Source organism: Pongo abelii, chromosome 2 (assembly GCF_028885655.2).
Source record: "Pongo abelii isolate AG06213 chromosome 2, NHGRI_mPonAbe1-v2.0_pri, whole genome shotgun sequence".
In the NCBI taxonomy this organism is placed as follows: domain Eukaryota; kingdom Metazoa; phylum Chordata; class Mammalia; order Primates; family Hominidae; genus Pongo; species Pongo abelii.
Genome location: NC_085928.1, coordinates 7,932,313 through 7,960,221, shown reverse-complemented (window position 1 = coordinate 7,960,221; position 27,909 = coordinate 7,932,313). Strand labels below are relative to the sequence as shown.

General features: G+C 39.0%; 1 protein-coding gene and 1 non-coding gene across 16 annotated transcripts in view; one reads left to right on the top strand and one right to left on the bottom strand.

Moving 5' to 3' along the window:
• TMCC1 (transmembrane and coiled-coil domain family 1) overlaps positions 1 to 27,909 on the bottom strand; it is a 247,588-nt gene that overhangs the window by 169,991 nt on the left and 49,688 nt on the right. For 5 of the 15 annotated variants that reach the window (XM_024244922.3, XM_024244924.3, XM_024244925.3 and 2 more), the window contains 2 exons: positions 15,617 to 15,669; positions 10,660 to 11,365 (listed from right to left, as the gene is read on the bottom strand). In XM_024244922.3, coding sequence (XP_024100690.1) covers positions 10,660 to 11,235 — 576 coding nt within the window. In that variant the 5' untranslated portion in view covers positions 11,236 to 11,365; positions 15,617 to 15,669. Of the gene's footprint in view, positions 1 to 2,951; positions 3,047 to 10,659; positions 11,366 to 15,616; positions 15,670 to 21,703; positions 21,867 to 27,909 lie in introns of those variants that run through there. The other 10 variants (XM_054550523.2, XM_054550525.2, XM_063722443.1 and 7 more) reach the window with 6 other exon arrangements.
• Positions 2,691 to 2,793, top strand: LOC112132838 (U6 spliceosomal RNA). The gene has a single exon (XR_002914558.1). It is a non-coding gene; the product is annotated as a U6 spliceosomal RNA (small nuclear RNA).

The window sequence follows — 27,909 nt, the reverse complement described above, 5'->3', positions numbered from 1 at the left end:
AAAAAATAAAAAATAAGCCAGGTGTGATGGTGCACAACTGTAGTCCCAGCTACTAGGGAGGGTGAGGCAGGAGGATTGCTTGAGCCAGGAATTTGAGGTGGCAATGAGCTATGACTGCACCACTGCGCTCCAACCTGGGTGACAGAGCGACAGCCTGTCTAAAAAGAAAAAAGAAAAAAGAAAAAGACAAGACAAATATTTAAGGTGACAGATATCCCAATTACATTGATTTGATGTTCATAAGTTATATAAATGTATTAAATGATCACATGTACCCCCAAAATATGTAAATTATATATCAATTTTAAAAGATAAAATTTAAATTAAAAAAAAGGCAAGCACATTTGAATCAGGTTTCTGGGGCACAGTGTCAACTGTTATTAAAACCAAAACAACCTTATTGACCAAAGTAAAAATCTTTGTTTTTCACCCGTAAGAGTCGGCCGGGTGTGGTGGCCCATATCTCTAATCCTAGCATTTTGGGAGGCTGAGGTGGGAGGATCGCTTGATCCCAGGAGGTCAAGGCTGCAGTGAGCTGTGATCAAACTACTGCACTCCAGCCTGGGCAACAAAGAAAGATCCTGTCTCAATCAATTAATAATATCTGTGAACTTTAAGATCATGAAATTACCAAATCAAAAAATCTGACAGAAAAGAATATTTACTATCTTATTATCCAAAGGGAAATAAATTGCTAACAAGAATTTCTTCCTTCTAGGCCCTTAGAGACTATCCCACATCTTCATATTTTGATTTTCAGAGTGGCTGAAGTTTCTGTTAAGCTGAGAATTTTTTGTTTTCTTTTTTAGATGGAGTCTCACTCTGTCACCCAGACTGCAGTGCAGTGGTGAGATCTCTGCTCACTGCAACCTCCACCTCCTGGGTTCAAGTGATTCTCATGCCTCATCCTCCCAAGGAGCTGGAATTACAGGTGTGCACCATCACACCCAGCTAATTTTTTTTTTTTTTTTGAGATGGAGTCTTGGTCTGTCACCCAGGCTGGAGTGCAGTGGCGTGATCTCGGCTCACTGCAACCTCCGCCTCCCAAGTTCAAGCAATTCTCCTGCTTTAGCCACTGGAGTAGCTGGGACCACAAACATGTGCCACGCCCGGTTAATTTTTGTATTTTTAGTAGAGACGGGGTCTCACCACGTTGGCCAGGCTGGTCTCAAACTCCTGACCTCAGGTGATCCACCCACCTCGGCCTCCCAAAGTGCTGGGATTACAGTCATGAGCCACCGTGCTGGGCCTTTTTTGTATTGTTAGTGGAGATGGGGTTTCACCATGTTGGTAAGCTGGTCTCGAACTCCCAACCTCAAGTGATCCGCCCACCTCAGCATCCCAAAGTGCTGGGATCACAGGCGTGAGCCCCAGCACCTGGCTGGGAATTATTTTTTAAGAAAAAAAAAAATAAATAAAACTTCTTTAAATTTCTGTGATCAGCAGACATCAGTTTTAAATAAATTTTTAAAGAAAAGTTTTAAAGAAATTTTTAAAGAAAAGTTTTAAAGAAACTTTAAATTTTCTTTAAAAAAGTTTCTAAGAAACTTTTAAAGAAACGTTTTAAAGAAACTTTTAAAGAAAAGTTTTAAAGAAAACTTTCTGCAAACAAATTGAGCACTGATTAAAAAAACAAAGATATCTGAAGGGCTAATAAATGACTGAATTCTTCAACATGCCACAATTCTTAATTATTCTGAAGAATACGGCTATACATTAAATAAATAATACTATAAATACAAAGTAAGAAAAATGAGGTGCTGAAGTACATGGCATCAGTGTTGGGAAATGATGTAGGTGACATTTGGTTCATCTCTAACACCAATTTAAACAGGTAGAAGTTGAGGCTGGTCCAAGTGCAGTAGTGCTTACAACTAATTGATCACAACCAGTTACAGATTTCTTTGTTCCTTCTCCAGGCCAAACAGTTCACCTGACTAGCCTAAGACGAAATGAAATAAAATGTAGAATGTGAAAGGTTCTCATTCTTTTTCTTTCTTTCTTTTTTTCTTTTGAGACAGAGTCTCACTCTGTCACCCAGGCTGGAGTGCAATGGCCCAATCTTGGCTCACTGCAACCTCCGCCTCCCGGGTTCAAGTGATTCTCCTGCCTCAGCCTCCTGAGTAGCTGGGATTACAGGTGTGCACCACCACGCCAGGCTAATTTTTTTATTTTTAGTAGAGACAGGGTTTCACCATGTTGGCCAGGCTGGTCTCGAACTCCTGACCTCAGGTGATCCACCCGCCTCGACCTCCCAAAGTGCTGGGATTACAGATGTGAAGGGTTCTCATTCTTAAAAGTAAATATATTAGAAATTAGAAGTTAAGTTCTCTAGAAAAAGTCTTTTTACTAACAGTCTCAAAATGACTAAGCATCTGTATTATTTTACTGCCTGTAAAAATTTCAATTACTCTGAATTAAACTCTACAACTTATGCCAAATAAAAATGAAAGATGAAATGTAAGTCAGATCACAAAAAGGAAAAACAATTTCAAACTGGAGTTGTGCTGACCATAAGCATATAATACTTCAGAATTAGGAAAGTTCTATTCACTACTGTAATCAGATCTCGGCATTGTGTTCTGTTCTGGAGACTAGAATTTAAGCAGAACGCTAAAGAACGGGAACAGTTAGAGTTGATGGACCAGTATGACTAAGTACTCAAAATTATGATGCGAATGAATAACCCGGGGCTTGCTTCAGCAGCCCATATACTAAAATTGGAATACAAAGAAGATTATCATGGCTTCTGAAGAGGATGACACAAAAACTCGTGAAACACTCCATATTTTTTATGGACATTGGGGTCCTTAGTGAATTGTTGAAACCACAAATTTAATGGTGTGTGCCACCAAACCCAGCTAAGAATCTACTTGACGTCAAGTTTCCCAGTGGAACCCAGGGAAGCTACGGATTCATTTAATATCCCAAAGAACCTCAGAATCTCTTACCTAGAAGGTGTTTATGCCATTCCTTAGATGAGCCTTCTCCTTGAACTATCTACTTCAGGCCTTGAAGACGCCTACTAGATTATTCTTGGCAAGACCTACAGTAGCAAAGAGCAGTGGTCAAAAGCATGACTTCTAGAGCTAGAAAGACTTGGTTCTGACATCCATTACAAACTTCTTACCAATTGCGTAAACATGATAAGTCATTCCAACTTCATCTTGTTTCTTCACTTATAAAAATAGAGATAGTAATACTTCACAGTACAGTTGTTTGTAGTGAGAATTCACTACTGCATCCCAAACACTTAAAATGCCTGGATCAAAAAATGTTAAATTAAAAAAAAAAAAAGAATATCCCAAGGACTAGGGATTATTAGTCTGGAGAAGGGATTATTCAGGAAGAGACACAATGTGAAGGCAATTCATGCCTGCAGAGGCATTACATATTCTGATTGGCTCTAACTGGAGAAATACAGGGTACCAGATTCAGATTAATATATTAGATTTGTCTAACAGAGGCACAAGTAGAATAGGCTGCTTTGGGAGATTCTGAGAGGCCAGACAACCGTTTAGGGAGAATGTTAGAGAGCTATAAATGAAACAACTGTAGAAATCTCTCCCAATCTAAGATTTGTGTTAAAGAAAGGCTCAAAAGGAGAAGTGGAACTTTCTTTGGACAACGCTCCAGCACTCTTATCTTACCCTTCCCAGATGGTTATAGCAACTTGGCAGAAAAAAAACAACAGAATTAAAAACAATCAATGCTATTAACCACCAGATTACAGGCCAGTAAGACTGCATGGAAGCAAAGATAAACCAGCCAATTACCTCTCACTTCCTACTTTTAAGCACTGTTTGGAGGTTAGTAAGAGGTGGCGACTTCCAGCAATTTCATTGTGGCCTTTTGATAGTACATAAGGAAAGCAGTGGGAAACCGACTTTTTTCTTTCATCTAAGTTTCTACTTTAAGAGTTAATTATGAAGCCTCAAATCTTGCTTCAATTTTAACTAAGACCAACTGTTCAAGTTTTTTTCTTATGTGTTCTAGGAAAATTACTTGGCAGATTACCAACTTTTTGACAGTCTGTATCATTCTAAGATCTATATTCTCTGCCTTTATATTACACTCCCCACAGTAAGTACATGATAAAAGCTATCAATATTGAGGCATCTGTGCTGTAGATGTGTAGATGTAGATGTAGATGTAGATGTGTAGATGTGCAAAGAGCTTAGACTCAGCCATGAACTAGCTCTCTAGTCTTAGACAGGTTTTAAATTTTTCCCTAAGCACTAATTACTTCATTTTTTTTTAAAGATATTGACCTGCCCCAAAACACTCACATGCAAATTAAACTGCAAAGTATACATGGAAAGGATCTTACATACATTAGACACTCAAATATTTGTTAAGAATGATCTGATATAATGATATAAAAACAAATTCACTTCAACAAAATTCTTGCAAAGAATACTATCAACTACATGGAAAAGATTCCCAATTAAAGTTCATTTTATGAGTTCATTAAAATTCAGCATTTCCAGGGCAGGTTTCTTGGTGTCTTAAGGCAACAAGATAACAGAGGGATGGTTCTCATCATCATCACTCTTTCTTACTATAACTCTGTAACATTTTATGTGGTTAGTAAGAAACTTTAATTATGGGCCCTATTTTCCATCCCACCCTCAAACTCACAATGCAGAAATAACTCCATGAAGACTATTTAACCAGCCATCTCACTAAATATAAGAGTCCTTGGCCACATGCAGTGGCTCACACCTGTAATCCCAGCACTTTGGTAGGCTGAGGCGGATGGATGACTTGAGCCCAGGAGTTCAAGACCAGCCTGGGCAACACCGCAAAACTCCTCTACAAAAAAATACAAAAATTAGCCGGGTGCAGTGGCACTCACCTGTGGTCCCAGCTACTTGAAGAGGCTAAGGTGGGTGGTCACTTGAGCCTGGGAGGTCGAGGCTGCAGTTAGCTGTGATCACACCACTACACTCCAGCCTGGGTGAAAGAGTGAGACCCTGTCTCAAATATAAATACATATATTTATATATATTTATGAGGCCTTATTTTTTAGGCATTGTAAATAACTATTTTGTTATTATTTTGTCTAGACATCTGAGAATCCAGGATGTCACTGCTCATATTTTAATGATGAATGGGATTAAAATAACTTTAGGGAATCATTTCAGTATTTGATATCCACTGTTACCCATCTGAAAATGATGGCAAAAGTTGTTTAAAAGTAATAACATAAGAACCAGGCATGGTGGCACATGCCTATAGTCCTAGCTACTCAAGAGACTGAGGTGGGAAAATCCCTTGAGCCCAGAAGTTCGAGGATGCAATGAGCCATGATTGCACCACTGCACTCTAGCCTGGGCATTAGAGCGAGACCCCAACCCCAACTCAAAAAATACATAATAACATAAGAAACCAGAGGTAGTGATGAAATCAGTCTTTGTCACTGCTCTTAGATTTCTGCCTTTGTTCAAACAAGCTGATCTAGCAACCAATCTTTGAAAAAAGGAAAAACTTTCCTTTCCCCTTTTCTTATTTCCTGCTTGAAAGAACTGGCGTTCTTCAATTCTCTGGCATTCTTCAATTCTCTGGCATGCTCAACCAGGTAAAGAGGCAAGAATGCTGAACACAGAACAAGAGGGAACCCAGGGATCTGGTCCTGGCATCACTCATAATTAACTGTATAACTTCAGGCAGGTTTTTAACATCTCTGGACCTGTAAAATCAGGAGTTTGATTAGAATTAATCAAAGTAGCTTAATAGGCCTAACAGTCTGAGTCTGGTAGTCACTTGGCAGCAGCCAGTGATCTACTGACTAGAAATCATTTGTGGTGCAAGGAACTCATTTTGCAACTCAAGACTTTTGAATTCTTAGCTTCCTCATTATTACAGTTTTGAAATCTGAGTCAGGGTTTCTTATTCCAGTAAGATGTTACTATGACAAAATAAAAAGATTTGCCATAACTTTAATTTTTAAAATACAACATTTTAGGCCAGCATAGTGGCTCAGGCCTGTAATCTCAGCACTTTGAGAGGCTGAGGCAGGTGGATCATTTGAGGTCAGGAGTTTGAGACCAGCCTGACAAACATGGTGAAACCCCATCTCTACTAAAAATATAAAAATTAGCCAGGCGTGGTGATGTGCGCCTGTAATCTCAGCTACTCGGGAGGCCGAGGCAGGAGAATCGCTTGAACCCAGGAGGTGGAGGTTGAAGCGAGCCGAGATCATGCCACTGCACTCCAGCCTGGGCAACAAGAGCGAAATTCCATCTCAAACAAAACAAAACAAAAATAACATTTTATATATTTAAAATTTTGTTTAGGAACATATTCTCAAAGTCGATGTATATACAAAGTGAGAGACACCTATTAATGCATAATGTATATTAATTGTGACCCTGAAGTACAAAAGTTCAAAAATAAAATCTAGCCTGCTCACATTGACCAACAGGATTATAGGCTACGATAACATCAAAATAAGTCAATTTTTAACAAACACCGACTTAGTTCACCATTGTGCTAACTTGCCAAAGTTGCCTTTCTTGAGAAAAAATGCTGTACTGAGATCCCTGAAAAACAAACAAACAAAAAAACAGTCTGCTCTAGTAATTACCTTACACAAAACACAATCTTGGCCTATCCCTCTGTCTATCTATCTATGACTCTTTGGAAGCAAGACCTTATATTAGCGTTCTGGATAAACCAAAGAGTAGTGGACTTTGGATACTAAAATTCTCCTCCTCTACTCCTAAGATTCAAAGCTATTGATAAAGTACCCAAATCTCTGATGAATAAAAGGGAAAAGCAGAAATGAGGTCACATACTATATGCCTTTAGAGTCTGATTACCCTAAAGCCTGTGACCATTTTGTTGTATAAAGGAAAAAGAGGTTAAAGAGCGAACTCTGCTTTCCATTACGTTGAGCCTTCATCATAAAAGGCTCTGAACAGAAAGAAAGTAACTCAGACTTTAAAAAACAAACAAACGAACTTTGGCTGGGCGCGGTGGCTCATGCCTGTAATCCCAGCACTTTGGGAGGCTGAGGCAGGTGGATCACTAGAACCTGGGAGGTGGAGGTTGCAGTGAGCAGAGATCATGCCGCTGCACTCCAGCCTGGGTGACAGAGTGCGACTCTGTGTCAAAAAAAACCAACCAAACAAACAAAAAAAACAAACTTTAAGGAGCATCCCTATGATATTACACTTTGCATAACAAATTTACCAAGGTTAGGAACAGTTAGCTTATCTGTACCTTCACTTCTACTCTTACAAGAACTATATTTGATGCCCACATGAGATCATTAAGGATAATCAAAATATCTTTGGGGCCAATGAATACATATTTATATTAAAGGAAACTCAGTATTGGGGGAAGGGACGTAGCCATAAACATTCTGGCCTTCAGAGGTAGGGTCAATAAACCTGTAAGTTACTTGCTTTGGCAATCAAATTTTGCTATGTAAAGTATCTTTAAGGGAGAACAATTAGAAAGCCAAAATACATCTTCATCTCTAACTTATGCCCACTTTTCCAGTTCCATATTATTAAAGGCCTACAAGACATTCTCTTCACAGTAGGTGTCAGCCACTCAACTGAAACTAAATGGTTTTCTTTAAAAAATACAATTTTTCAACTGTTTAGTGGAAATGTACAATATTTTCTGATTCTCCCAAGCAAACTTCAGATTTTAAAATTTTTTATTCTAACATTGTTATCAAATCCTACCTGTTCTTCTATTGTCCATTCCACTTCCACAGTTATCAATTCAGCTCAATATTTATAAGAGCACTATCACTATTTAATAGTCACTGTGCTCAAGCTAGCCCATATCCTAATGACTTTCTGTACTAATTAAATTATCACCCCGGGGGGTTAATCAATGTCCTGTCAGGCATCCATTCCCTCACTTCCACCTACCAATCCTCGCCTAGGGTACCACCTGGTGGTCAACAACATGAATTATCCTTTTCCCCACTTCACTTCTTCCCCACTGGGAGAACAGTACACCTGCCTTACTAGTTTTGCTTATAGTTCAACTAATTCAAACTTAGAAATCTTTTTATTTGAACACATACATCTCCCTCAAACTTCTTCCACTTTTCTCTATCTTCCAGGTACAGCCAGGCATTACAAAAATTTCCCTTTCCTTCTGCCTATACTATAAGTGATCCAAAAAGCTTCCCTCATTGCAGCCTAATATACACTGCTTTTCCTAAATCTGGCTATAAATAAGAAAATGATATAGTGAGCTCTGAAGTGATATTAACCTTAATAGAGAACCTGAATCCATAACTTCCAAACTTTCCCTTTAGAAGCTCCAAAGTTTACATCTATCTTTTTTGGTGGGGGGGTGGCAGGGGGTTGAGACAGGGTCTCACTTTGTTGCCCAGCCTGGAGTGCAGCAATAAAAAGGAACAAACTATCGACACATTCAACAACAGTTGAATCCACAACAGTTGAAAAGTATTACACTAAATGAAAGAAGTCAAACACAAAAGACTGCATGATCTAATTTTTTAGGAAATTCTAGAAAAGGCAAAACTATAGCAATAGAAAGCAGATCAGCAGCTACCAGAGGCCACCAGTTGGGTAAGAGGGACTGACTGCAGCCAAGGGGCATGAGAAATCATTATTTGGGGGTAATGGGAACGTTCTGTATAATGACTGTGTTATTATGAAACTACACATTTTTCAAAACTAGTCAAGATGTACACTTAAAACTGGTGGATTTTATTGTAAGTATATGCTAGTAAAGTTGACAAAGCATTAAAGAAACAATGTTATGAAAGAAGTTTTCATTTTGCCCTCTTTCTCTTGAAGTTTTCCAATAAAATCTGCTTTACTTACACTTTTTCTTTTTAACATAAAAGTCTATAATCCCCGAATCACTAGCAGTAAATTCCTTAATGTTCTCTGGTAAAGGCTGAAGATTAAGACAAGGTATATAGCTGCACTGTCAATCTTTACTGCCAACTAGTTTGGGTAATCAGTGACCAAATATTCTTTTTATTTCAAAGATAACTAATATAGGCTGGACACGGTGGCTCATGCCTGTAACCTGAGCACTTTGGGAGGCTGAGGTGGACGGATCACTTGAACTCAGGAGTTTGAGACTGGCTGGGCAACAAGGCAAAATCTCCTCTCTACAAAAAAAAAAAAAAAAAAAAAAATTGGCCAGACATGCTGGCATGCACCTGTAGTCCCAGCTACTCAGGAGGCTGAGGTGGGATGATCACCTGAGTCTGGGGAGGTTAAGGCTGCAGTGAGCCATGATCGCACCACTGCACCCCAGCCTAGGTGACAGTAAGACCCTGTCTCCAAAAAAAAAAAAATGAATATACACATAAATATATGGTACTTTTCTTCATTTAAATTTTTTGAATTTTAATTCACATCATTATTTTGACAGGTTTAAAGTGATTTACTGTCCATTATCTATATGTTTTAAATATCATATTTAGGAAAGATTTAAAGTTCTAGACTCAATATTTATATTTCCAGGTAACTTAATATCCAATAAAAAAAAACCTTAGGAAAAGTTTAAGGTACTAGACTCAGTATTTATATTTCCAGGTAACTTAATATCCAATAAAAAAAAACCTTAGGAAAAGTTTAAGGTACTAGACTCAGTATTTATATTTCCAGGTAACTTAATATCCAATTAAAAAAACCTAACTGTACCGCAAGCAGACACAGAATGAAAATGATCAAATAAAAACCTTAAGGAATACACAAAAGTAATGCTGAAAGATAGTTGAATGGTAACTTACAAGGCAGACCTAGCCCACAAATGTGTTCAGTGTGGCTTGCATATCTGTTAAAAATCAAGAGATTTCTCATCTAGATTTTCAGTTTCTCTTGAAAAAAATCAGAAGCTCTGGCAAGACTGTGCCCACAGTACTAAATTTCAACCATCAGCTAAAGCTAAGACATTGTCCCTGTTAAACAAAGCAGGAACTCCTCAGTTTGTCCAAGCTCCATAACACTTAAGTTCACTCATTGTCACTACCTGCATGGCTACGCGTACCTGAGTTTTCAAACCCTAGCAGGACTATTTCTTCTATGTGCCTCAACTAACCATAACTGAGAGTTATATGGAAAAATTTTCTCCTAGATTTAATATGCCTGGTTTTGGGTAAACCTAAAACAATCTGTTTATTAATAGTACACTATAATAATGTATATGCTCTACTGTGCATGCAAAATGTATAATGAATGCTGCTGATGTACTACAAAGTATATGAAAATTATAACCAACTTAGTGTACTTCCATGGTAAGCATAGACAAACTCAGATTCTAGAACTTTATTCACTACATTCGTTGATGTAAGAAAGCCATTTCCATGTGCAAAATCAAAACAATAAGAAACAAAGCATCTTTATTGCTATACCATAAAACTGACCCTCTTAAATATACAGAAAGAATACATGAAATATACTTAGGGTTTTAACAGAAGGATAAAATAAAATATAGCACTATGTTAGGAAGGAAATAGGAATACAATTCTAAGCATTCATTCATTAGCTATAACTATTATTTACCCATTTGAAAAGGGGAAAAATGCTTTTACCACAACTTTAAGGTATTTGCTGAGATATCTTTTTAGTTACCAAAGGAAAGTCTGGAGAGTCCTAGGTACGAAAAACAGTAAGTTAACAGAAAAACAAAATCTTACAAACTTACCCGCTCCGCAGTTCCCTCCTCTCCCGGCAGACATGCAGCAGCAGCAGCAGCAGCAGCACAAGCTATTTCCATCATAGCAGAGCTGGTAGGGGCATCAGTTGTGGATGAAGACCTGGGTCGGCCTGACTGCATAACAGCTGTCATCTCCTGACCAGACTTCCTGTTGATTTGGGGACTTCCCTTTGGGGCCTCTGGCTTGCCCCGCTTACTATGCAAGCTTGTCCCTCTCTTCATCTTGGGTGGCACTCGAATCTGCTGCAGGACACGATTCAGAGCTGTGGGGTGGGTGGGGACACCATCAATCTCAGCACATGCGTTCTGGCTTTCCAGATCCAATTCAGGTTCTGGATCTGCCTGAATTTGCTGCACATCATGTGGAGACACTGATGACCTCCTGCGCTGGTGCTGGAAGAGATGCTTCAAGCCTTGGCCAATCACGTTAATGTTCTCCAAAGCATTGTGGGTCATTTTAGACAATTTTTGTTCTGATTCTGTCTGCTTTCTGGCCTCTGCATCTTGGGATTTGCCTCCAGGATCAGGGTCCTCAAATAACTGTTCACTGCCCGAAGGCTCCATCAGTAGACTTAATATGCTTATTTGCAAACTCAAAAAAATTTTTTAAACACACCAAGAGTGTCAAATTAGGTAGGCATTTGCTTCAACAGTGACTACGCATGCAGCTGTGAGACGAAGGCTTCATGCCTATCTAATGTTAAAAAAAAAAAAAAACAAAAAACCTTATATTATAAATCCATGCAGAAACTCCAGTGTTAAAACAAAGAAAAACATGCTACTGGCCAAACAAATAGGCACTATCATTAAGCAATCTTTAATCAGAAGATTAAAAGACAGTTTTCTAGATAGTGGGTAATGATTATTTTTTAGAATGAGAGAAAAAGCCCAGAACAAGTCCATAGGAAATTAAAACAGCAATGTTCAAAAACAAAAATCCCCACAAGATTCAATATATACAGAATTAGATATTAGAGGAGCCATCTTGGAATGGACACTATAATGGTAGTTGACAACAGCCATTGCTTGGGAAATCAAGAGAACAGACCACTCAATAGGTTTACTCTAGCTGAGGCAATTTAATCCCTCTCATTCATAACCACCGTTAATTATTCACAGGCTGAAACTCAGTATAATCAAAGAACAACAGTGAGAAATGGATATCCCAATCTAAGTATATGTGGATTTTAATGGAAAACAGAGTCTGTGTTACCATTCATATTCATCAAGTTCACTGGTAACTAGAGATGACAGGTTTGCTCTTTTGAGAAGAGAATGGAAATAAAAATCCTGTAAGTTGAATTCTCTGCTGAAGCACAAATGATCTTTCTGGCACCATATGAGTAAATGGTTCAGACAGAATCAGAATCAGAGACTAGAGCTTTGCTTAGTACCAGCTATCAAGAAAGGAGATTCAAAGAAATCCCTTTCTCTATAGTGTCATCCCTGACAGAAGCTTCCCATATATCCATACAAACTCAAAAGCAAAGTAACTGGGTATGATAGAAAAGTAGAGAAAAAGAAAGGTCTAACAGCAACCATATACCAGTATTAAATGCAAGAAATTAAAAGGAAGCTGAAACTAAGAGATGTAAAATCAACGCAACTGCCATGGTTACTAAAATCACATGCAAAAAAAAAAAAAAAAAAGGAGGGGGGATGGGAGATGATGAGATTTTTCCTAAAAAAAGTGTTTATTTTTGTACTGCATTTGTGCAAATATATAAGACAAAATTATATACATGCACAGAAGCTGCTAGAGAATGCAAAATATCATGTAGGAGGTTATTTCCATATTTTTCTTCAACTTTTTGTTTAAAGGACTTTAAAACTCCCTACACTACCAAGTACTTTCAACAATTTAAGCCACTACCAATGCAGCACCATGGTGCTCCTGTTCTGGGAATATGTGGACTTGCTGCCACCAAGTGGCAATCTAGAAAGCCATAAATTAGCTGAATAAAAGAGTTCCCTGTGAACTCAAGGCTACTAGAGTTTAGTGGAACAGGAATGCAAACTCACTAAAGTTTTGTTCCTGATGACTACTCTCAGAAGACTTTTTTCAAATATTATATGGGCACTGTCATTGTGGCTCCACTGTCCATATTCTTTCATACCCGTGATTCCATTACCTAACCTCTTCATAACAGAGGAGCATAAACAGGGAGACAGGGATAAAGACATTTCTCTCTCTCTAGTACCTTCCTACTTTCTAAATGCCACAAAATTGTTCCTAAATTAGGCAAATGAATAACAACCATGAGAATGGAAGTTTCATTGCCTTTCACCCAAATTCTTTGTGGCTCCACTGAAATCTAGCCATCCCACTGTGGCCTGTTACCCTTTTCCTGATTGTGCATTGCTTTTGTTCATCTCTTTCCCTTTGGGAGAGCCAAGAAAGAACCCTTGCCCTTATTAGATCAATGACTGTCTTGGCCTCTGGTGCGGTTTTCTGGTGCTCCTTGTGGGCAAAAATTTTGCCAATAGTGTATATATTTAATTATCCCCTTCTAACCAAATATGAAATAAACACATAATACAATGTTACTCTGATTTTTTTTAAATAATAGTAATTATCTCACCATTCCTCATGAGTTTGTCTTGCTGGCTAATAGTTACTGAAAGAATTGAGTTCCTCAGAGGAAAAGGGCTAATGTTATCAAAATAATCCCCTATCAGTGTATATCAACTCGTCTCTTCTTGCACTGGGCTATTTAGATCCTGAGAAGATGGGAGGGTGTGAAAGCAGCAGAACAGTACTGAAAAAGTAGTTTACTTTTTCCTCTATTTGCACATTATTAGCTAATACAACTGATTTTTGCTGTTGTTGTTGGAAGTAAAATGTATAAAATATGTTTATCCCATGAGATTAAAAGACAGCAAGAATAAAGGAATGATGTCAAGGTTAGCTGAGGATCATTCTACTTGTCTCATATGCAAAGGTACTAGGAACTTATTACTCAGCAAATCTACTTATTTGGGCACTATTATAAACGAATCAACTGGCCATCTGGTTGCTGCCTATTTAAAAAATAGAGAATGTGGTACATTTTGAATGTCAGTAAATTCATTTGAGATTTCACAAGCATTTGTAAAACAATTTATTTTTGTTTTTGTTTTTTTGAGACGGAGTCTTGCTCTTTCATCCAGGCTGGAGTGCAGTGGCACAATCTCGGCTCACTGCAGCCTCTGCCTCCTGGGTTCAGGCAACTCTCCTGCCTCAGCCTCCAGAGTAGCTGGGATTACAGGCGCGTGCCACCATGCACAGCTAATTTTTGTATTTTTAGAGAGATACGGTTTCACTATGTTGGCCAGGCTGGTCTCAAATTCCTGACCTCAAGTGATCCAACCGCTTCAAGCCTCCCAAAGTGCTGAGAGTACAGGTGTGAGCCACTGCACCCGGCCAAATCATTTATTTTCAAATAATTCAAAATGATGATTGATTACAAGGAAATGTTAGCATTTCCTGGGAAAAGCTGGGAGTAAGGTGTTAATTTCCATGCCAAGACTATCTTCGCAGCTACAAAGAACAAGCAACAAAACAGTAATAAATTCTCGGATTTTCAAAGGCAAAACTTACCTTAATCGTACCAGCATATAGCCTCACTTAGCATGCAGCCCTAAAGAAACCTAAATTGAGCTTTAAACATCAAGTTTTAAGGTAATAATTTTGAAAAACAATCTGTACTGATTATAAAATGTAATATGGTACTTACACTTGTAGCTATCATCTGCATAATAGCAGCACTAAGAAACTAGTTAAGGTTTTGAAGGCTGCTAAAATTTTCTGTAGGCCAATAGAAAATCTTTAAGGCCACCAAGGTCAAATGCTGTGGCAAAAATACCAACAATAGTGATGTTGCAATAATTAACTCTATAAAATTGCTGACAGTAAGAATGCAAGCACAAAAGAAATTCAATAATCTCAAAGTTGTATAGGGACACCCTTCTTTTCTTATGTATGTCTTACAGAGGCTCAAATGAATGTGAATAACTGTTGCTCAGTTTATAAAACTCCCCAATTAACTATTTATTTATTTATTTAGAGACAGGGTCTCCCCCTGCCACCCAGCCTAGAGTGCAGTGGCACAATCTCAGCTCACTGCAACCTCTGCCTTCTGGGTTCAAGCAATTCTCCTGCCTCTGCCTCTCAAGTAGCTGGGATTACAGGTGCCCACCACCACACCTGGCTAATTTTTGTATTTTTAGTAAAAACATGGGATTTCGCCATATTGACCAGGCTGGTCTCGAACTCCTGACCTCAAGTGATCCACCCTCCTCAGCCTCCCAAAGTGCTAGGATTATAGGCATGAGTCACTGCGTCCCACCCAACTAACTAATTTTAGATCCCTGGTTTAACACAAACAAGTTTAACTGCATAAGCCTATCAAATGCTTTTTGGTAAGAAGGAAATGCTGGCTACTCTTTTATTCACTCAGCTTCTCTGAAAAGTAAAGTTATTATAAGTAAACCAGAGGGAGAAAGAGAAAAAGGAGCAAAAGGACACAGGAAAAAGGGGAGAGGTGGAAGGAGTGAAAGGGGAGAGGTAGAAGGAGCAAAAGGTGAGGAAGGGGGACAAAAAACGCAGCCACCTATCAGCCAGGCATTTCAAATAATTTGGTAAGTTCTCAGAATTTTCAACAATTGACTTTTCTAGCACAATTTTACTGAAGACCTAATATGCCATTAGCTCACACTCAGAAAACAAGTTGTTCTAAATTAGTATCAGAAATAAGTGAAAAAATTATGTTTTTAAAATCTATCAACCATTTAGGAGGGTGCTCCACAAAATCATAGCAAATTATATACAAATTGCCTTGTCTTTTTTTCCCTTAAGTTTTTCTTTCCAATTTTTTAGTTTTTTGATAAATATGGTGACCAAAGCTTTTTGGTTTGGACATGAACCAAGTTAAATTTCACTGACTACAAAGAGTTGGATACTTGCCTTCATCACTCTTCCTTAAGCACTTCTAAGGTGTACAATCCTTTTAGGAAAAGCTGAAAAGCAAACATTAAGAATTACAAGGTGAGAAACTTAGATGGGGAAACTTACCTTTTACAGATACGCAGAAAACAACTGAAAGTATATCCAACAAAATGTTAACAGCCCTCATCTCTCACTGGTAGAAGTAGGGTTTGTTTTTTTCTAGTACTTTTCAGTATTTTCTAATTTTTTGAAAGTATAATCAAGAATAATTATAATCAAGAAAGAAAGTATTCTGGAAAAAATATTAACAGCACTTAAAAAAGATAAAGTGGCAAATATTTTAAGAAGCAATAAATATTTTAACATTATCATATTGAATAAGGAATGGATATTCCATTAATTCTAATCTTAAAGTAACATGAAATATAAAACAGGTACATGAAAACACCACAATTTTATAAGTAAATTTTTTTTTCAAGTAGTTTCCTATTCTGTATCTGCCATTCTCTATTCAAAGGCAATTCTAAAAATCCTATCTTAGGCCAAGCATGATGGCTCATGCCTGTAATCCCAACACTCCGAGGCAGGAAGATCATCTGAGCCCAGGAATTTGAGATCAGCCTGGGCAACAGTGACACCCCATATCTAAAACAATTTTTAAAGATTAGCCAGGCATGGTAGTACACACCTGTAGTCCCAGCTACGTGGGAGATTGAGGCAAGAGGATGTCTTGAGCCCCGGATCGGAGGTTACAGTGAGCTATGGTTATACCACTGCCCTCTAGCCTGGGAGCAAAAGCGAGACCCTGTCTCAATTTTAAAACAACAACAACAAGAAGAACAAAACATATCTTGGCAATGCAGAGTGACTCACACCTGTAATCCCAGCATTTTGGGAGGCCAAGGCAAGAAGGCTCATTTGAGGCCAAGAGTTCAAAGACCAGCTTGGGCAACACAGCAAGACCCCATGTCTCTACCAAAAAAAATGTTTTCATTATTTCTATTTATTTTTATTTTTTGGCTAACCTTCAGTATTCATTAAATTTTTTTAAATTACAAATCAGAGCCACCATGTACAACTGAGAATTGGAAGCACCAAAATTAAATTTTTCCTGGAAAACTTGCTTCTGATGGGTATTACCAGAGAAGCAATTTAATTAGACAAGTATTTTTGAGACATCTGCCATGTACCTAGCATTATACAGACCAAATAAAGCATATGACCCTGCCCTCGAGGAATTAATCTAGGACAGAAAATAAGATGTCCATATATGAAACATACAGAAAACAGCACAAAACTACACAAGTGGTGAAGCGTGTAAGAAAGACTGCAATTACCATTAGAAGTCAGGAAGATCAGTTAGAATTGGATTTGTTTGGGAAAGCCTGATGAAAAAAGCAGCAGCTTTTACTGAGCTCTGAAGGATGAGAAGACGGATAAATAAGCAGAAAGATGTGGGCCAATACCTTCAGCCAGCAGGCAGTAAACACAGTATATTTGGGCATACTGTAAAGAGGTCAGACGGACCATACTGGTGGATACACATTTCTGAATAGGGGAAATAAGATTAAATGGGTAAGGCCGGGAAGTTAAAGAGGGCTTCAAATGTTGGGTAATTATTATTTATATTAAATTGCATTAAACTGCACTTAGGTAAATATTATCTCTAATCCTCACAACAACCCACAAGATAAGGGGGTTGCTGAAACCAACCAATTTACAGTTGAAAAACCTAAGGCCAAAACAGGTCTGCTGACTAAAATTTTGACTCGATATAATAGTAAATAAAGAGCCACTATAGGATTTCCAGGATATAAGACGTGTTTTAGGCCTAATGATCATGTAAGATGCATGAGAGGAGGGAAAGATGATAATCAGAGAAATTACGTAAGGTACTTATAATAATTTGGAAAAAGATGACAAGGAAGAGCTGAGCCCATTGGTATGGCTGGGAACGGGTCATAAAAAAGTTAACGGAAAGGAATGAGGGCATGAAGTACTGAAGAGTCAACAGGAATTCCTCATACCACTGGGACAGATGCTAAAAAAGCATCTGATAAAACGAGTATTTATAGTTCTCAGCTGGAAACGTATTAAGAGTACAATCATCCAATTCATCCTCCTGCATCTTATTTCAACAATTAAATGTCATCCATACTTCATTTAGCCCCAAAGAAATTTATTGCCTTTTAGCAAATCCTATGGGCTCCCTCTAGACGGTTGTGAGAGCTATTTCCTTGCATCCAGCCTTGGTAAGATGTCCCTTATTCCTTTAGACCTGCTTAAATATTTCTCTACTCTCTCACCACCCTGGCCGAAGATGTTATAACTATGAAATTTCAGTTTTCCTTTCTTTTGCACCTCATTTATGCCACAATAAAATGGAAATGTTTTAACTACCCAAGAAAGCATCTCCCTCTTTCCTTTGATCCTCTTGAAATCCTTTTTCCTAAGGTCCTTAGTGAAGATCTTATTATGACCACTGTTTCCTATTCATGGCTGTGTTTTCATGCTGTGAATAAGTTTCTCTTTTCCAAACATAACTTAAAAAAAAATCAGTCACGGTTTCTCTCACTCTTTCATATATATATATATATATTTTTAATGACAGGCTTTTTCCATCTGTTAGCATATGCTTAGTTTTTCCTAAATAATTATCTAGCTGAACCAGCCCCACCCAGCAACCCATCACCAAGGAGACAGATACTCTCTGTTTTAGAATCCAGAAAGAGAGATATATCAAACATTTAATTATTAAAGCAATAATAACATGTGATGAGGTTTCTATAAAGAACAAAAATACATAATCAGAGCATATACTTGGGAGTCACAGGGTTCCAAGGTTCTTGTACTGTCCAAGAGTGTAAAAGCGGCAAGCAATCTGCAATATGTTTTTAAAAAGTGTATTTATTTAAAAAATCCAAAGTGCAGAACCATGTATATATCATGCTACTACTTTTAGAGGAGTGAGTACATACTGCATATGCACAGACTATTTCATTCTGGAATGGTGGACAGGTAACTGGTAACTAATGTTACTCCAGAGGGAAAACAAACACACTAAATAGAAAGGAGAAAGAATTAAAATACTCAAATCCAAAAAAGAAGAGAAAACAAGATTACAGAATAAAACATATTTAAGCAGCAAAATATAAGATGTCAAATGTAAATTCAAATAACTCAGTAATTACATTAAATGTAATTGGACCAGATGACAAAAATTAATATTTTTTTAGAAAATTAATCAAGAATCACACTTAAAATTACAGCATACTAACAAACTGAAACACAGCTGCTCTAGCTGTATTAATTGTATTCAAAGTAGACTTCAATGCACAAAAGCTATTAATACCTATAAAGGTATAATTTATCAGGAAGATGCAACAATTTTAAATTTGTATGCATGTAATAACGTAGCCTCCAAATATATAAAGCAAAACTTAGCAGAATTATAAAGAGAAGTGGGAGAAAAAATCCATAATCATAATAAATTTTGTATTCTTCTCAGTAGGTGATAGAACAAATGACTCAAATAAAGGGAGAGGGTAGAAATACAGATTTGAATGGCATGAACAAACTGGACCTAAATAAGACATTAATATGACACAGCATCCAATAATTGCAAAATAGACACTCTTTCAAGCAGAAAGAGATCATTTACAAAAATTGACCATATGTTGAGCCCTAAGGCAAGTCTCACAAATTTTTAAAAAACTGAAATAATACACAGTATATTCTCTGACCACAGTGTGGATTCCTGAGGTTCAAAAAGAACTGGGAGGAAATCACTTTTTCCTCCTTTTTTGTTTACTGCTATCGCAGCCTCCAGGCAATACAACACTTATGGAGCAACAGCTAAGGCTAGACAGGCACCTAAAAGCCTCGTCTCTGACCAAAGGAAACAGTCCCAAGAGCATGGAAGAATCCCAGTGCAGATAGGAAGATTAAACCAAAAATTCTGACAAACTGCTGAAGACTGAATGTAGGTTAGAATCAGAGTGTGAAGTCCTCGAGGGCTGCAATCATGGGAGAGTTCACATCTTCTTGTGGGCTTTTCCTCCAGGAATCTCAAAAGGCTCTCTAATGCAGGGGGAAGCAGGGAGGAAGTAGAGAAAGCTCCTCCATCTCCACCCCTGTGGAGCTAATGAGGGACGAGCAAGCAACAATACCAAACCAGCCTATTTCCCTTATCTCCCTGTGGAACAAAAGGCTTAATCAGCAAGGAGCAATTTCTGGTGGAATTCCACTACAGCTGGAGGAAAGAAAGGAGGCTGACACCCAATTTTCACCTTTATCCATCTTCACTGTTTCTCTAAAACAGCAATAGCTTTAATGCAGTTGGAAAGAGCTGAAAAACCCTTAGCTTGAAGATACTATTGAATCCCCATAGCAGTTGGGAAAAAGAAGGGAATAGTCTTGTGAAGGCCACACCCCCAAGACCCAGGTTCTACTATCTGCATAAATCTGAGGCTTAACCAGAACATCACAGAACTCCCGTCACCCTCCACTAATTGACAGGCTTGAGTAAAAACAATGGAATACACCTGAGAAAGCTGCAAGACTCAGACTCTCACGGAGAAACAGCACAAAGGGAAAACCCAAAGCCAAGCAGGAAGACAAGAACAAGGTATTACTGGGAAAATTTGAAGACTCTAGTTCCCATGGCAACAACAAATGTCAACTCCAGTAACCATAGCAATAATAAACATCAAACACAGCCCAATGCCTGAACAGATTAACACAAATCTCCACCCTAAAGGACTTGCAGGAAACTAGCAGTCTTCAATAAGCATATCAGGTATATACCTCAGTATCTCCTGTCATATACAGCACATTCAGCTTTAAACAAAAATTATGAAACATGGCAAAGGCAGTAATAAAAACACCAGCTCAAAGGGACAAAGCAATTATCAGAGCCAGACCCATGTATGACATAAATTTTGGAACTACAAGACAGTAAATTAGAACATGATTAATATAGTAAAAACTCTAATGAAAGAGGTAGACAACATATGAGATCAGACAGGTAATTTCAGAGAAATGAAAATTATAAAAAATCAAGTGGAAACCAAATTAGAAATAAAGACATAGTAATGACAAATGCCTTTGAGAGGCTTATCAAGTAGACTTGAAACAGCTGAAAAAAGAATCAGTAAACTTGAAAATAGGCAAGTAGAAACTACCCAAGCTGAAATATAAAGAGGAAAGAGATCTTTCCACCTGGAGAACATACAATAGCTGTGGGAGAAGTCCAGAAGAAGAGACAACAGAGAAGAAACATTTGAATGGCCAAGAACTTACCAAAATTAGTGATAAGACACTAAACTACAGAATAACAATAAGAAACTCTGAAAACAGGCTGGGCATGGTGCGTCATGCCTATAATCCCAGCACTTTGGAAGGCTGAGGCGGGAGGATGGCTTGAGCCCAGGAGACCACCCTGGGCAGCATAGGGAGACCTCATCCCTAAAAATAAACTAAAAAATCAGCCGGGAATGATGGCACATGCCTGTGGTCCCAGCTACTTGAGAAGCTGAGGTGGCAGGACTGCTTGGGCCCTGGAGGTCGAGGCTGCAAAGAGCTGTGAGCGTGCCACTGCATTCCAGCCTGGATGACAGGGCAAGACTCTGTCTCAAAAAATAAAAGAAAAAGAAAAAAAGAAAAACTGAAAATACCAAACAATACCAAAAAAGGGGGCTGGGCACGGTGGCTCACGCCTGTAATCCAGCACTTTGGGAGGCCGAGGCAGGCAGATCACAAGGTCAGGAGTTCGAGACCAGCCTGACCAACAGGGTGAAACCCCGTCTCTACTAAAAATACAAAAATTAGCCAGGTGTGGTGGTGCGTGCCTGTAATCCCAGCTACTCAGGAGGCTGAGGCAGGAGAATCACTTGAACCCGGGAGGCGGAGGTTGCAGTGAGCCAAGATCGCGCCAATGCACTCTAGCCTGGGCGACAGAGCAAGACTCTGTCTCAAAGAAAAAAAAAGGATATCTAGGCATATCATATTCAAACTGCCGAAAGCCAAAGGCTCTTGAAGGCAGTCAAAGAGGGGAAAATATGTTACATACAGAGGAATAAGGATATAAGATTACAATAAACTTACCATCAGAAACTTTGTAAGACAGTGGAGTGACGACTTTAAAGTGCTGAAAAGAAAACTGCCCATCCAGTATTCTACATCCAGTGAAAATATCCTTCATACGTACAAAATAAAGGCTTTCCTCCAGACAAGCAAAAATAGAGAATTCACTGCCAGGAGACCCACCCTATAAGAAATATTAACAGAAGTCCTTCAGGCAGAAAAATATATAAAAGTGAGAAGCTTGAATCTACAAAATGAAGAATAAATGAAAGTAAAGTATAATTTTTTTATTTTTTATTGCTCTAAAAGATAACTGCTTAAAGCGGTAACAATGTATTGGATAAGTACCACACAGGTAAAAGTAAAATGCTTAACAACAATAGCACAAGGGAAAAGAGGGAAGAACTGGGAACATACTATAACCATACTTTAACTAAATGCGAAGTGGCAAAACACCTGAAAAACTCAGGTTATTTTAAAATGTATAATGTAAACAAAAAAGCAACCACTAAAAACCTTTTTAAAGAAATCTAAGTGATAACTCAATAAAGTAAAATGGAATTTTAAAAAAAAATAACACCAAAGAAGGCAGTAGGAAAAAAACCACACAGGTGCATGCCTATAGTCCCAGCTACTCAGGAGGCCGAGGCAGCAGAATTATTTCAGTTCAGAAGTTTAAGACCAGCCTAGGCAACATGGCAAGACCTCTTCTCTACAAAAAATAGAAAAATTAGCTAGGCATGGTGGCACACACCTATAGTCCCAACTACTCAAGAGGTAGTAGGATCACTTGAGCCCAAGAGTTTGAGACCAGCCTGGGCAACATAGTGAGACCCCATATCTACAAAAAATTTAAAACTTCACCAGGCATCGTGGTGTGCACCTGTAGTACCAGCTACTGGGGAGACCGAGGTGGGAGAATCACTTGAGCCCAGGAGGTCCAGGCTACAGTGAACCATAATTATGCCACTGTACTCCAGCCTGGGTGAGAGAGAGACCTTATCTCAAAAAATAAAAAAGAAACAAACAACAAATGCAACAAATAGAGAAGAGCTAGCAAGATGGTAGGTTTTCATCTAATTATACTAATAATCACTTTAAATGTAGTCTTACCAGTTAAAAAACAGATTGTCAGACTGGGGGAAAAAGAAAAAAAGCAAGACCAGGCCGGGTGTAATGGCTCACACCTGTAATCCCAGCACTTTGGGAGGCTAAGGCAGAAGGATCACTTGAGCCCAGGAGCCCAAGACTACCCTGGGTAACATGGTGAAACCCTTTCTCCACAAAAATACAAAACATAGCTGGGCATGGTGGCATGTGCCTGTAAGTCCAGCTACTTAGGACACTGAGGTGGGAGGATCGATTGAACCCAGGAGGTCAAGGCTGCAATGAGCCATGATCATGCTACTGTACTCCAACCAGGGTGACAGAGTGAGAACCTGTCTCAAAAAAAAAAAGAAAGAAAAAAAAAAGCAAGATCAAGCTATATTCGGTCCACAAGAAGCCTGCTAAAAAAAGATTTAAAAAGGAAAAAAGTAAAACAATGGAGAAAAATATACCATACAAACACTAATTAATCAAAGCTAGTGTAGCCAAATGAATTGCAGACAAAGTATATTTCAGAACAAGAAAAATTGTCAAGGATAAAGAGGAGTGATCTGGTTTGGCTCTGTGTCCCCACCCAAATCTCATCTTGAATTGTAATCCACATGTCAAGGGAGGGACTTGGTGGGAGGTGATTGGATCATGGGGGTGGTTTCCCTCTGTTCTTGTGATAATGAGTTCTCATGAAATCTGATTGTTTAAAAGTATGTGGCAGTTCCCCACCCCACTCCTGCTGCCATGTAAGACATGCCTTTCTTCCCCTTCACCTTCTGCGATGATTTTAAGTTTCCTGAGGCCTTCTCAGCCATATGGGGCTGAGAGTCAAATTAAACCTCTTTTCTTTATAAACTACCCAGTCTCAGGTAGTTTTTCACAGCAGTGTGAAAATGGACTAACACAGAAAACTGGTACCAGGAATGGGGTACTACTATAGATACCAGAAAATGTGGAGTGACTTTGGAACTGGGTAACAGACAGAGGCTGTAAAAGTCTGGAGGGCTCAGAAGAAGGCAGGAAGATGTGGGAAAGTTTGGAACTTCCTAGAGACTTGTTAGAAGATTTTTACCAAAGTGCTGATTGTGATATGGACAATGAATTCAGGCTGAAATGGCCCAAGATGGAGATGAGAAACTTATTGTGTACTGGAGCAAAGGTCACTCTTGCTATGCCTTAGTAAAGAGACTGGTGTTATTTTGCCCCTGCCCTAGAGATCTGTGGAACTTTGAACTTGAAAGACATGATTTAGGGTACCTGGCAGAAGAAATTTCTAAGCAGCAAAGCATTCAAGATGTGACATGGCTTTTTCTGAAAGCGTACTGTTGGCTGGGCACAGTGGCTCATGCCTGTAAATCCCAGCACTTTGGGAGGCCAAAGCAGGTGGATCACCTGACGTCAGAAGTTCGAGACCAATCTGGCCAACATGGTGAAACTCCGTTTCCACTAAAAATACAAAAATTAGCTGGGCATGGTGGCACAGACCTGTAGTCCCAGCTCGGGAGGCTGAGGCAGGAGAATCACTTGAACTGGGAGGCAGAGGTTGCAGTGAGCCAAGATCGTGCCATTGCACTCCAGCCTTGGCAACAGAGTGAGACTCCCTCTCAAAATAATAATAATAATAATGAAAACGTTCATTATATGTCATATGTGTTCACAAAGAGATAGTCTGAAATTGGAACTTATGTCTAAAAGGGAAGCAGAGCATAAAAGTTTGGAAAATTTGCAGCCTTACCATGTAGTAGAAAAGAAAAACCCATTTTCTGGGGGAGAAATTCAAGCTGCTGTCTACAGAAATGTGCATAAGTAAAGAGGGGCCCAATGTTAATCGCCAAGACAGTGTGGAAAATGTCGCCAGGGCATTTCTGAGATCTTCATAGCAGACCCTCCCATCATAGGCCCAGAGGCCAGGGAGGGAAAAATGGTTTCCTGGGTGGGGCCCAGGGCCCTGCTGCTCTGTGCAGCCTCAGGACATGGCATCCTGTGTCCAGCTGCTCCAGCTCCAACCGTAGATAAGAGCTCAGGCCATTGCTTCAGAGGGTGCAAGCCCCAATCCCTGGCCACTTCCATATGGTACCGGGCCTGCAGATACACAGAAGAACTGAGGTTTGGGAACCTCCACCTAGATTGCAGAGGATATATGGAAACGCCTGGATGTCCAGGCAGAAGTCTGCTGCAGGGGCGGAGCCCTCATGGAGAACCTCTACTAGACCAGTGCAGAGAGGAAATGTGGGATTGGACCCCCTACACAGAGTCCCCACTGGGACACTGCCTAGTGGAGCTGTGAGAAGAGGGCCACCATCCTCCAGACCCCAAAATGGTAGATCCACCAACAGCTTACACCACGCATTTGGAAAAGCCACAGGCACTCAACACCAGCCAGTGAAAGCAGCTGCAGGGTCTGGACCCTGCAGAGCCAGAGGGGCGGAGCTGCCCAAGGCCTTGGGACCTCATCTCTTGCATCAGCAAGCACTGGATGTGAGACGTGGTGTCAAAAGAGATTATTTTGGAGCTTTAAGATTTAATGGTTGCCCTGCTGGGTTTCAGACTTGCTTGGGGTCTTGCAGCCCCTTCACTTTGGCCAATTTCTCCCTTTCGCAAAGGGAGCATTTACCCAATGCCTGTACCCCCATTGTATCTTGTTAGTAACTAACTTTTTATTTTACAGGCTCATAAGTGAAAGGGACTTGCCTTCTTTCAGATAGACTTTGGACTTGGACTTTTAGGTTAACGCTGGAATGCGTTAAGACTTTCGGGAACTGTTGAGAAGGCATGATTGTGTTTTAAAGTATGAGAAGGTCATGAGATTTGGAAGGGGCCAAGGGTGGAATGAAATGGTTTGGCTGCCTCTGTATCCCCACCCAAACCTCATCTCGAATTGTAATCCCCACATACCAGAGGGAACCTGGTGGGAGGTAATTGGATTATGGTGGTGGCTTCCCCCATGCTGTTCTTGTGATAGTGAGTTCTCACAAGATCTGATGGTTTTACAGTGTGTGGCAGTTCTGCCCCTGCTCCTGCCACCATGTAAGACGTGCCTTGCTTCCCCTTCTGCCATGATTATAAGTTTCCTGAGGCCTCCCCAGCCATGCGGCACTGTGAGTCAATTAAAACTCTTTTCTTTATAGATTACCCAGTCTCAGGTAGTTCTTTATAGCAGTGTGAAAACAAACTAATACAAGGGGTATTATGATAATAGGGTCAGTTCTCTAAGAAGACATAACAATTCTAAATATGTATGTACCTTAAAACAAAGCTTCAAAATACATGAGGCAAAACTGATAGATATGACAGAAAATAAAGACAAATCTACAATTATAGTAGACTTTTAACAGTTAACCCTTAGTAATTGATAAACCAAGTAAGCAGATTGGCCAGGCATAGTGGCTCACCATGGTAATCCCAGCACTTTAGGAGGCTGGGGTGGGCAGATCACTTGAGGCTAGGAGTTCAAGACCAGCCTAGCCTACATGGCAAAACCCTGTTTCTATCAAAACTACCAAAATTAGCTGGGCTTGGTGGCATGCACCTGTAGTCCCAGCTACTCAGGAGACTGAGGCGCGGGAATCACTGCAACTTGGGAGGTAGAAGTTGCAGTGAGCAGAGATTGTGCCACTGTATTCCAGCCTGGGTGATACAGCGAGACTTTATCTAAAAAAAAAAAAAAACACATACACACACACACACACACACACATACGTAAGCAGATAGACGTGACCTCAACAGTTCAGTACTATCACCTAATTTGACCTGAGTGACATCTTTAGGGCACTCCACTGAACAACAGCTGAATATACATTCTTTTCAAGTACACATAGAACATTCACAAAGATATACCATATTCTGTGCCATAAAAGAAAACTTCAAGATAAAAAAAAAATACAAAGTACATTCTCAGACCATAATAGAATAAAACTAAAATCAATAACAAAATATATTAGGAAACTGCCTCCAAATATGTGGATATTAAACAATACACTTCTAAATAACCCATGATTAAAAGATGAAGTCATAAGGAAATTTTAAAAATATTTGCAAGTATAGCAGGAAACAGAAAGGAAGTTTATCTACCTTAAAAAATACTTGCAAAGTAAACAAAAATACAACATTATCAAAATTTATGAGATGCAGCTAAAACAGTACTTAGAGGAAAATGTATAGTCTTAATTACATCTTATATTATAAAAGAAGACCTAAAACCAACCTAGGCTTCTACCTTGGCACAGTAAAAAAAGAACAAATGAAAACTAAAACAGAAGGAGGCCGGGCATGGTGGCTCACACCTGTAATCCCAGCACTTTGGGAGGCTGAGGTGGGCAGATCACGAGGTCAGGAGATAGAGACCATCCTGGCTAACACAGTTAAATCTCATCTGTACTGAAAATACAAAAAAATTAGCTGGGCATGGTGGCGGGCGCCTGTAGTCCCAGCTACTCAGGAGGCTGAGGCAACAGAATGCCATGAACCTGGGAGGTGGAGCTTGCAGTGAGCTGAGATCACACCACTGCACTCCAGCCTAGGAGACACAGCAAGACACCATCTCAAAAAAAAAAAAAAGAAGGAAAAAAATAATAAAAATTAGAGAAGAAATCAACAAAACTGACAAAAGAAACACAATGTAGAAAAACCAATGAAAGCAAAAGCTGGTTCTTTGAAAAGATTGATAAAATTGATAAACTTACAGCCAGGCTATCCAAGAAATAAACAAAGACATAAATTACCAATATCCAATACCAGGAATGAAGGAGAAAGGACATCAATACTGATCCAATAGATGTTAAAAAGAATAATAAAAGATATTACGAACACCTCTATGACCCTAAATTTGATAGCTTAGATAAAATAAACCAATTCCTTGAAATATGACATGAACTACAAAAAATATAGAAGGAAAAACAGATACCTAAATAACTCTATTGAAGAAAGTGAATTTGTAGTTCGAAACTTCCCAAAAAAGAAAACTCCAGACCCAGATGGTTTTAATGGTTAGTTCGACCAACCATTTAAATAAGAAATAATAACAATTCTACTCTCTCTTGCAAAAAAGAGAAAGGAACATTTCCCAACTCATTTTATGAGACTAACATTACTCTAACACCAAAACAAAACAGACACTACCAAAAAAAAAA